At 37.2% G+C, this 12,266-nt stretch overlaps 2 protein-coding genes across 2 annotated transcripts; both read right to left on the bottom strand.

The window, feature by feature from the left end:
- Positions 1 to 1,902: 1,902 nt before the first annotated feature.
- Positions 1,903 to 2,841, bottom strand: LOC115525115. The gene has a single exon (XM_030332093.1). The coding sequence runs from the start codon at positions 2,836 to 2,838 to the stop codon at positions 1,903 to 1,905; it is 936 nt and encodes a 311-aa protein (XP_030187953.1). The 5' UTR covers positions 2,839 to 2,841.
- A 5,689-nt stretch (positions 2,842 to 8,530) lies between these two features.
- On the bottom strand, positions 8,531 to 9,496 carry LOC115526203 (olfactory receptor 8G1-like). Its single transcript, XM_030333685.1, has one exon. The coding sequence runs from the start codon at positions 9,488 to 9,490 to the stop codon at positions 8,531 to 8,533; it is 960 nt and encodes a 319-aa protein (XP_030189545.1). The 5' UTR covers positions 9,491 to 9,496.
- Positions 9,497 to 12,266: the final 2,770 nt, after the last annotated feature.

Here is a 12,266-nt window from a genome sequence, read left to right as displayed (position 1 = left end):
TTGTTACTTAGGTTTAGTGAGCTTAATCTTGAGAGTTCAACAATCGTCATCCTTCCATTTAGTAATCCAAATTAGAAATTTGTATCCATTCTCACAGTTTCCTGTAACTTCAACTCACCTCGGTTCAGCCATGTCTGAACAATCCACTTTTCAAAAATCTCTTGAGACTTTCCTTCCTTTCTAGCTCCAATGTCACTGCATGAAGTGTCCTGTTTAGAACAATCAAATGGCTGCTGATGGGTCTTGATTCAGACTTGTTGTCTTTCCATTATCTTCCAACCAGCGTAAGTGTGATACTACTAACATGCTAAGCTAATTCTTTCACTTCCCTGATTAAAAAATGTGTAGCACCTCCCTTCACTAAAATAAGGAGATATGTCTGACAGTGACCCAGAGGTGATTCATGAACTGTCCTCTGTAACTTTTCTCTTTTCATAGCTTTGCCACATCACCCCAAATGTAACATGATTTTCTGGGTCTGCAGAGGCTTTTCCCTTCTTAGCGATGAGACCATTACCTTTCACATGGTCTGTATTTCATATAGAAGCTTAAGCCCAGGTAATTCAAAGGTCTACCAACCAGGACTCTTTTTGTTTGTCCTATGTGAGTCTTTCTGTGTCTGTTGGACAGAACACTGGACTAGGAATCACACCTAATGTGTGTGGTGCACTTGTAGCCTTTTTCCCTTGCTTCATACAACTGATGAAAATTAAGTCAAATAGTAAATATGACGGCTTTTTGAAAATAAATGTTTGCAATCAGTGAGTGGATACATAATGGGTACAAGAGTGGTAAGATATTTATTTTTGTCCTATATTTGGAAACTATGTGTAAATACTGCAACTTTTTATATCAGGTGAATAACAGCACATTATCCTCAGGACATTGATCTGACAATACTGATGTGGATGGTGTGAACCAGGAAGAGACAAAAGACAACAGTTTAGACTATTATGTAAATGTATAGTTACAAGATCTTAAATGCCCCAAAACAGAAGAACAAAATATGAAAGGAAAGAAGAGTTGTCTCAAAGAGACAATTGTCATGAAATGGCAACTCTTTCTAAATTATTGGGGAAAAGAACATGAACCACAAGAAAATGATACAACTGAGCAGGACAAAACTGGTTGTTTTCAAGTATAATAACGTGAAACTCTGTAAAGAGATTCCACAATGAGTCTCCATGTTTGCTCTGTTTTGGCTTTGATCTGTACAGGTTTGAAAGATTTTTATTATTTTCTTTGTATCACATGAAATAAAAGTGCAGTTCACATTGAAATTATTTATACGAAAGCATCAGTCACATAGGGAACTGGAGATGATATACATGTAGAAAGAAATTCTCAAGGATGTCCCAGACTTATCCACCATCATCCGGGGCCAAAGTACCACTTTGAATAAAATTGTGGGCCATGGAGTCAATTTTGTAGAAAGATCGTTATTATGTTTAGGACCAGGGCACCTACAAACCAAATAAGGTTCTATATCCTCATCTTTCAAAGGAAAATAGCACATTCTGTGACAGAATAAATATTAAATAAAGTTATTTACTTAAAATGCTTGACACAATACTTCAAATTTCATAGGATGTCATAACATATGCTATAATTATTATCTTCATCATCATCATCATCGTTATTATTGTTGGGTGTATTATTATTAAACATAAACCTGAGGCTCTTTTCATACTCAAGAGTCTTTGATTTCATTCTTAGTATTTCTCCACACATAATCACTGTAATAAGGTTTACAGGAGTGGCCTAGAGGGGAATTTAGGAATTGTGTTCTTTGGGGAAGTGTCATTGGATTTCCAAAAATGTGTACAATAAACCTAACACATTACATATCTCAGCAAATCTGAAAGACCTGCTTCTGATATGACATTATGATATTGATTCTATTCATGAACATTTTCTACTGCCCAGAATTTTCTTCAGGGCATATTTGACATCCTTATTCCGCAGACTATAGATCAGGGGGTTCAGCATAGGCACAATGGTGGTATAAAACACAGAGGACACTCTCCCTTGGTCCATGGAGCTCACAGACGATGGCTGCAGGTACATGAACGCAGCAGATCCAAAGAAAACGGCAACAGCGGAGATGTGGGAGCTGCAGGTCCTGAAGGCTTTGCACCTGCCCTCGGTGGAGCGGATGCGGAGGATGCTGGCAATGATGAAGATGTAGGAGGCAAGGATGGTGAAGGCAGGAGTCAGAATGTTAAATGCACTCAAGACTAGGACCAATAATTCATTGATGAAGATGCTGGAACAGGATATCTCCAGGAGTGGAAAGAGATCACAGAAATAATGGTTAATCACATTGCGCTGGCAGAAAAGGAGCCTCATCATAAACAGCATATGGATTGTAGATCCAACGATGCCCAAAACATAAACTCCCACTGTGAGCCGGAAGCAGATGTGTGAAGACATGACGACATTGTAAAGCAAGGGGTTGCAGATGGCAGCATAGCGGTCATAAGCCATTGCAGCTAACATGTGACACTCTGAGATAGCAAAAACGAGGAAGAAATAGAGCTGAGTCATACATGCTGAGTAGGAAATTATGTTCTTCTCAGTCACAAAGTTCGCCAGCATTTTGGGGGTAATGACAGTGGAATGGCAGAAATCAATGAAGGACAGATTGCTGAGGAAATAGTACATGGGGGTGTGCAGGTGAGCACTGAGCCCTATCAGTGTGATCATGGCCAGGTTCCCCACCACCGTGACCACATAGACTCCTAGGAAGAGGATGAGAAGAGGCAGCTGAAGTTCTGGTTTCTCTGTTAGTCCAGCGAGGATGAACTCAGTCACTGTGGAATTATTTCCAGGGTCCATTATCCCCTCATCTGGTTCTAAGCTTAAAAAACAGAAAATGAGTGTACTTGTGTGGTGTGTGTGTGTGTGTGTGTGTGTGTGTGTGTGAGAGAGAGAGAGAGAGAGAGAGAGAGAGTGTGAGACAGAATAATTTTATGGAGATCATTATTTTATTCCTCATCAAGGGACATTCATAATGTTGGTATCTCTTGAATCTCTTCCATCACTCTAGGGCAACCTATGATTCCAGCTGACCAGAGGAAAATTCAAGAAACTTATAATTAAGATATTTCTAATTTTTAACAGAAAACACCAAGTTTTAGATTTTTTTTGAGCTAGTTAGTAGGAAAGTTACTACCATTATTTCTTTTTTTTTAAGTCTTTATTCAAATTCCAGTTAATTAACATGCAGTCTAATAACTAGTTTCAGGTTACAATATGGTAATTCAGCTACTGTTATTTCTAATGACTCTTTCCTATATCCTTTGGGGTATCCTATATGTATATATTAATGTCATACTTACCAAATGGCATAATGATTAAATTTTCATTTAATTCAAAATAAGAAAGAGTAACTTGTTTTCTACAGTTAATAAACATAGGATTCACAAGTCTGTAAAAAGTTGTTATTTTGACCTGAATCATTTTCCTTACTAGAATTCGAACTCCGAATAAAAACCTGAAGAACTGGGCAACTACCAATACCATCCCACCTGGAATTCTGCTAGTCTGCTTGTCGAGGGTTCCTTCACCCAGGAAGAAAGCTACTGCCTCATAAGGTAAGAACATAGCATACTTACACCTCAACAACTTCTCCCATAGTGAAAACTGTCTTCCTTTGTTTATAAATTCAACTAATCCCAGGGGAGTGACACAATGGCCAAAATTTAGGTAATATATTGCATCACTATGGCCAGAGAAGCAGAGGATTATAAATAATTTAAGTTAATTGGACTTCATGTTGGTGGTGGAGGCCAGAAAACTACACTTATTCCCAAAATATGAGAAAGGTTTTGGAAGAAAAACACCCTGGTGTCTTCTTATCATGTATTTCTCACGTACTCTCTACAGAATTGAAAGATGATAGAGGTATGGATTATTAGAACACGTGCAAAATACAACTACAAATTTTAGATTAAATTCAATACGAGACAACAATGTGATTTTTTTAAGAAAGGCTAATATATATTTCATTTAGATTGCAAAGAAATTAAAGAGATTCTAGAAAATGGAAATTTATTTTCTTAATACTCAAGCAACAGTTGGAATATTGTTTTCAATTTGGGTTACAATACTTTCTGTGATTTAGAAAAACTGGAAATTTTCAGAAAAAGTATCAGAAATCTTGTCTTTTAAGGAATGGCTGAAGTAGCTGAGGATATTTATTAGCAAAAAAAGATTTATGTGACACATAACAGTTACTGCCAAATGTTCAACATAATGCTACATTCAAAAGATGTTGGTTTCATTTTTTTAAGTTTATTTATTTATTTTGATAGAGAGAGAGAGAATGCTAAAATTGGGAAAGGACAGAGAGAGAGGGAAAGAGAGAACCCCAAGCAGGCTCAGTGCTGTCAGCACAAACCCCCAGTGCAGGACTCAAACACATGAACTGTGAGATCATTACCTGAGCCGAGATCATGACCTAAGTCGAAATTAAGAGTCAGATGCTTAACTGACTGAGCCACCCAGGTTCCCCATTTCGATATTGGACTCATTTTATATGTCTCCAAGAGAATGAAGTCAAATGACCTGTTTGAAACTATTAGAAGAAATATCTGGTTTCACATCAGAGAACATTACAGTCACATATAATCTGATCTTATAGCCAGAAATGTTAGAGCACAGCCTAAAAGGCCACGGAGCAGATATTGTTGATGGATGCAAGGTTTAGATGGGTGGTTGGATTAAATCATCCTGAATATGTCTTTAAATTCCAACTTTCATAATTGTGTACTTCTAATAGGTTCTGATATTAGCATAGTAGCCATTGATGCAAAAAATTCAGTCCTACATTTGCTCTAATGTTCTGAAAAATGAAAACAATAATTTCTGTCCCGTGTGAAAATTAAATTAAATGATCCCTGTAAAGTGAGGTCCCCAGCACAGTTCCTGGCTCTTGGTAAGAACTTGATCAATGTCAGTGTTGTTTCAATTGTAATCTATTTAAGTATCTCCCTGCTCTGTTTTTCATTCGCCCAACACTGTCATTCCCATAATGGCAGTAAGAGTTTCCAATTTCTTTCCTCAGCAGATCTTTTTGTTGTTTCTTTCCATGAACACATGATAATACAGAGATTTTCAACTTTTTTACTGAATAGTAACCTCTTAAAATAATCAGTATTTTCCAAGGTCTCCATATAAAGTTCAAACTAATTTGTCATTCAAAGATTTACAACAATAACAACAAAGTTTTCTTTTTTATATCCCAACAAATACCATGTTATTTAGTTATTTGGTAGACTGTTAGTTTTTACTCACCATATCCCTTTAGCTTTTTTCTTCTTCCATTCCATCTACCTTATGACGTTTATTCAGCAGTTAGGATCATTTAGTTAAGAATTTAATATGAGAGAGGCACCTGGGTGGCTCAGTGGATTGAACGTCAGACTTCAGCTCAGGTCATGATTTCGGGGTTCATGAGTTCCAGCCCCACTTTGGGCTCTGTGCTGACAGTTTAGAGCCTGGAGCCTGCTTCAGATTTTGTGTCTCCCTTTCTCTCTGCCACACACACACACACACTCTCTCTCTCTCTCTTTCAGTCTCTCAAAAATAAATAAACATTTAAAAAAATATTTGAAAAGTTTAGTAGGAGAGCCCCAGTTAACATGACCATTTTGTGTGTGTGCCTATGAATACATTTCTTGTGTTTTACATAAGCACTTACTTTATATTAATTAGTATGAGTTATTTACTGGTTTCCCTTCTCTACTAGACTGTAAAATCAATACAGTACTTAGCACAGTGCTTTGCATCTAGTGACCCTCAATCGATATGTGTTTAATAAAATTATGAAGGAAGGTTAGAGATATATTAACATAGACTCAATCTAAGTCGGCAAAGCCCTCACACTGCCTGAGTTGAAATGAGTAAACAAAAAAGTTTCTGCCATAATTTTATACTAGAGGGGACAGAGAGATAACAAAGGGGCCTGTGGTCATGAGAAAGTGTGAACAATAGAACGAGGACAGGTGAGGATGAAATGGCTGCGTACATCTCTGTGTGCGCTGGGAAAGGAGCCTGAGTGGAAAGCTAAGATTTTAAAATCCAAGGACTGTGATTCAGACATAGCTTTCCTTCTTCACAGAGAATTCAGTGCCGTGCACTTTTCTTCTTCATTGTTCTGAAGGGAAAAATGATCTGACGATGCTGGTGGATAGTTTGGAGTACCAACCTTGCAGGACTCTTTAGTGCTGAGGGAGTCATAGCCTATAAGTCTCCTTTGGCCATTGTTTTTAGTCACTGATATTGATCTCTGGTGAAGCTGATGCCCAAAACTGTCTGTCCCCCTGCAAAGGTTGGTTGATATTATCTGAGGATTTTACACTCTGGGTATAGATGCTAAAGGTCTGATTAAGAGCAAACAATGATAATGACCTCCCACTAGGATCTTATCCCACAAGTATCCACTCATGGGAAAAGAAACAATTAGAATTTCCCTTTCTCCATTGGTACTCAAGGGCTTAATAGTGTCACAAAAGTGTTATTCATTGTTCTTATTAGGTTACACATTAGAACCAAGGATGTGAGAGATACTGTTAGAGCTCTGGTGAATTTCATGCCAGGCCATTTTTAAATGCAAAATTTCAGGAAATTTATAAGACATACACTAAAGTTTTCTGAAGTCCCTTCCCACAAGGACAAAGTAGAAAATCAGGGAAAACAACCTGGTTATGTAAGATCTGAAAGTTTTTTCACTGGTCTCTGTTAACTGTATTTAGATTTCATAATGTACTCAGAAAACAGTGATGTTTGGAATATTTTAACTTGTGGCCTAAGTGAAAGCATATGCTAAATATTGCATAAATCCCTGGGAAGTTCCTAATTAGAGTAAGAAGGAGATATGGTAGCTTTATTTTTTTCTAAAATAAAGAGAAATGATGAGGAGCAAAGAAATATGTGTGCTATACAAATTATTTTATTTCTGTATAAATACTGAATCATTTTATTTGTTTGGTAATAAAAATCGATGGTTTAATCCCATTAAAAATGGCCAGGGGACCTGAAGAGACATTTTTCCAAAGAAGATGTATAGATGGCCAACAGCACATGAAAAGATACTCAGCATCATTAATCATCAGGGAAATGCAAATCAAAACTACAGTATCATCTTATACCTGTCAGAATGACTAAAATCAGAAAGACAAGAAATAAGTTTTGGTGAAGATGTGGAGAAAAGGAACACTTGTGTATTGTTTGTGGAAATGTAAATTGGTACAGCCACTGTAGAAAACAGTATAGAGGTTCCTCAAAAAAGCTAAAAATAGAAATATCATATGATCCAATAATTCCACTACCGGATATTTACCCAAAGGAAACAAAACATTAATTCAGAAGGATATATGCACCTTTATGTGTATTGCAGAATTATTTGCAATAGCCATTCAAGTGTCCATGGAAGCCATTCAAGTGTCCATCAATACATAAGTGGATAAAGATGATATAGCATATCTATACAATGGAATATTACACAGTCATAAAAAAAGATCTTGCCATTTGCAACAACATAGATGGACCTAAAGGGTATTAGGCTAAGTGAAATAAGTCAGACCAAGAAAGACAAATACCATATGATTTCACACATATGTGGAATCTAAAAACCAAAATGAATAAACAAAAAGTAGAATCAGACCTGTAAATACAGAGAACAAACTTTTGGTTGCCAGAGGGGAGATGGATGGGGTATGAGCAAAAAGGGATGAAGGGAAGAGGGAGGTACAGGCCTGCAGTTATGGAATGAGTAACTCACAAGAATAAAAGGCACAGCAAATGGAATGTAGTTAATGGTATTGTAATGGTATTCTATGGGGACAGATGGTAGCTACATTTGGGGCAAGCATAGAATAATGTACAGAGATGTTGAATCAGTATGTTCTATACCTGAAACTGAAGTAACATTGTGTGTCAACTATATTTGAATTAAAAAAAAAAAAAAAGAGGGAAAGGAAAGCTTACTGGTAAGACCTTGGCTGGCAGGTAGTGTATGTTACCTATTGTGGTTAGTCATAGTCTTCATGCCAAACATGTAAAATTAAAAGTTTATTAACCCTATATTTTAATAACGCTGATTTACAATATACCATCCTTTCCTATAACTAGTAGAAGTTAAGTCTTGAAAAACATATTAAAATATAAGGCAATAAGTATTATCAAAGGAATTGTACTTGACTTATTTCATCAATTTAAGTTAGCAAATAACCATTGTTATGCATCCTGTTTCTAGGAGATATCCCAATTCTGCAAATTTTGTTTGCATGCACTTTGCTTTCTAACTCTATGTCCAATACACTTGGTGTGCTATCGTGTCCACATGGTGCCCAGATCAATGTCTAATATACCCTATCATATGGTGATGCTGTCCTTGTGACTGGCACTATGAATCCAGTCCTCCTGCAATGTTCTTCAAAATTATCAAGTAGAATGAACAATTTCATTACTTGTGGACATACACTGTTGTCTCTGGATTGTTTCCTTATCAAACCCTCTCCGAGAATTACAAAGCTTTTCTCAAGCAAAATACCCATTTCCTTCTTTTTTCAAGGATCTTATTCAGGACAACTCTGACATCTTTATTCCTCAGGCTGTAGATCAGGGGGTTCAGCATAGGCACAATAATGGTGTAAAACACGGAAGACACTTTCCCTTGGTTCATGGAGCTCACAGATGATGGCTGCAGGTACATGAACGCAGCGGATCCAAAGAAAACGGCAACAGCTGAGATGTGGGAGCTGCAGGTGCTGAAGGCTTTGCACCTACCTTCGGTGGAGCGGATGCGGAGGATGCTGGCCATGATGAAGATGTAGGAGCTAAGAATCATGAGGCTGGGGGCGAGGATATTAAATGCACTGAAGCACAAAACTACCACCTCGTTGATATAAGTACTGGAGCAGGAGAGCTCCAACAGTGGGAAAAGATCACAGAAGTAATGGTTGATTCTGTCAGCCTTACAGAAAAGCACTCTTAGCATGCAGCCTGTGTGAGCTGTGGCACCAGTCAAGCCCATGATATACACCCCAACCACCAGCCGGGAGCAAACCTGATAAGACATGGTGACATTGTAAAGCAATGGGTTACAGATGGCAACATAGCGATCATACGCCATTATAGCCAACATATGACATTCTGATATAACAAAAACAAGGAAGAAGTAGAGTTGAGTCATGCAAGCTTGGTAGGAGATGAAATTCCTCTCTGTCACAAAGTTCACTAGCATTTTAGGGGTAATGACAGTGGAATGGCAGAGATCAATGAAGGACAAATTGCTGAGGAAATAGTACATGGGGGTGTGCAGCTGAGCACTGAGCCCTATCAGTGTGATCATGGCCAGGTTCCCCACCACTGTGACCACATAGACTCCTAGGAAGAGGAAGAAAAGGGGCAGCTGGAGTTCTGGGCTCTCTGTTAACCCAGCAAGGATGAACTCAGTCACTGTGGAATGATTTCCTGCTGTCATTTTTCTCTGGGAATTTTATGTAGAAAGAGAAGAAGAAAAATTGTAGTAGATATTTCTTGTCCCACCATGCAGTGTAGTATGAAACAGAATTTGTCTTTTCAGCCATGCAATGTAGTATGAAACAGAATTTGTCTTTTCAGCCATGTAGCTTCAGTGCTGTCTGTCCCTGATCTATGTTAGCGCTCAAAGACTCTGAGGTCTCCATAATGTGGGGCATGTAAATAAATATCAGTTAGAACTACCCCTTTTTTGTTCTATGCTATAAAAGTTTGTCTTATGCACTTCTATGTTTATGCAGCATTATTTACCCTAGCCAAATTGTGGAAGCAGCCCAAGTGTCCATTGATAGATGAATGGATAAAAATGTAAAGATTTATATATATATATTATATATATATATAATATATATATATAAAACAGAATATAATTCAGCCATAAAAAAGAATGAAATCTTGCCATTTGCAATGACATGGATGGAGCTAGACAGTATTATTACACTAAGCAAAATCAGTCAGTCAGAGAAAGACAAATATCATATGATTTCACTTGTACATGGAATTTAAGAAACAAATGAGCAAAGGGAAAAAAGATAGAGAAAGAGTAAACCAAGACACAGACTCTTAACTATAGAGAACAAACTGATGGTTACCAGAGGGGAGGTGGGTTGGGGGGGATTGACTAAATAGGTGATGGGGATTAAGGAGTCCATGTGTGGTGATGAGCACCGGGTGATGTATGGAATTGTTGAATCACTATATTGTACACCTGAAACTAATATTACAATGTGTCAACTAACTGGAATTTAAAAAGAAACTAAAAAAAAACAAAAATGAAAAGACTGGTGATATTACTGTGTATTAGGTACATAACGGTTTGCTGTCCAAGCACTTTAGAAAAGGTATCTGATTTATTTTTCCCAGATGAGAAAACTAAAATTCAGGGACTTCAGTTACTTGGTAGTGGAGACTCTGTGGCTTTTCATTATAGGTGTGGATGATAGTTTCCTAATAATACAGGTGAAAAATTCAAAATAGCCACGAGAAATAAAAGTGATAATAATGGGCTTGAGCTAATACTGATATCTGCCAGAAACACCATTCTTTCTAAAACCAAAGCATGTACAAAACACATGCTAGTTCAGAGAACATAAGAGATGGAGAAAAAAATCATAATAGTGATACTAACATTTATTGAGTGATTCTAAATAGAGCAGAGTCTAGGTAAGATTCTATAGAGATGAATCTGATACTGGTTACCTATCTATGCATGGATTGCCCAAAGAATAGTGTATGAATAAAGGGAACCAACTGGGTTCACAGCATGAAATAAATAAAAACAAAAAGCCTTTGTCAGTTGCACTTAAACTATTAGGAGCACGGTGCCATTCTGTGACTAAAATATCTGTCTGTGGTATTTATGTTTACACTGTGCAAGATATGGCTGGAAACAGATCAAGCCAAAATATAATCTTCTATGTAGTACTCTGTCTTCCAGTTCCAACATTTTTTTAGTATAATACTAATGATTGTTTCTATAGTAAAATAATCTCAGTCTTTGGAATTTACAGTTTTCACATGCTTACGATTTTGTTAACTATTGCTTAGTTATGTAAAAGTATATCTCAAATGTTTTTAAATAGGAAATGGTTTTCTGCCATTCTCTTACTGTTGGCACTTTCATCTCTAGGCATAGAATTCACTTATGATGGTGAAGACATCTTTAGGTAGCAAGACACTGCAAAATTGTGATTTTTAAAAGTTATTTATCCAGATTTTAGTGATAGCACCATGTAAAACTGTTTGCCTTCTTAGACACAAATTTATTTAACTTAAAAAAAGTGAAATTTGTAATATATGTATTTGCTCCTATACTCCCTCCCCACCTGGATCATCATTCTTTTTTTTTTTTTTAAGTTTATTTATTTATTTTGAGAGAGAAAGAGAGAGAGAGAGAGCAGGGGAAGAACAGAGAGAGGGAGAGAGAAGATCCCAAGCAGGATCCACACTGCCAGCACAAAGCCCAATGTGGGGCTTAAACTCACAAACTGTGAGATCATGACCCGAGCAGAAACCAAGAGTTGGACGTTAAACCAGCCACCCAGGTGCCACAGTGGGTCACCATTCTTGAAACTGTATTGGGAAAAGAGCTTTTGTCTTACATCTTCCCGAGTCAGCTCACACTGCAGCCTGCCTCACTGCTGTCTTTAGGTACATTTTCCAACAATAACTCCTTGTTGGGCCTTTCCCATCTTTGCCACCCATTAATGACTGGAAGTGATAAAACTGCCCACGATGTTCTTCCTTTTTTTTTTTAAAGCACCATTAATACATGACCATTGGATATAATACATTTTTACTAAAGGCTTAGTCGTAATGTAGTGATTATACCTTTGGCAGAATACAACTTCAAACTGAATGTTACAAAGTCATGGTGTAAGGAATTTCTTTCTTGCAGCGGCCAGTGCTTGACTGCCACATTCTCCTCTCTTTCTAGAAAAGGAATAACAAGTTAGGCAGAAGTAGTTCAGTAGCTATGTTTTATCTTGATAGCACAGCTTTAGAATATGTTACAGAACATGCAGTTTTCAAATCACCACTCTCTATAAACTTAAAACCTCTATATACTTCTGCTACCTACTTGACCCATGAAAGTATTTGAGTTTGTAAATCTTCTCTAAAACTTTCTCTCCTGTCCTCCTTTAGGAAACAGACTCTCCCTTGAGAGGAATAATGACAACTGTAAAATTCTCTTTTATTCAAATGATCAAAATTAAATT

Source organism: Lynx canadensis, chromosome D1, assembly GCF_007474595.2.
Source record: "Lynx canadensis isolate LIC74 chromosome D1, mLynCan4.pri.v2, whole genome shotgun sequence".
Classification (NCBI taxonomy): Eukaryota; Metazoa; Chordata; class Mammalia; order Carnivora; family Felidae; genus Lynx; species Lynx canadensis.
Note: the sequence above shows the minus strand (reverse complement) of the source record. Positions and strands in the feature narration are given on the sequence as shown.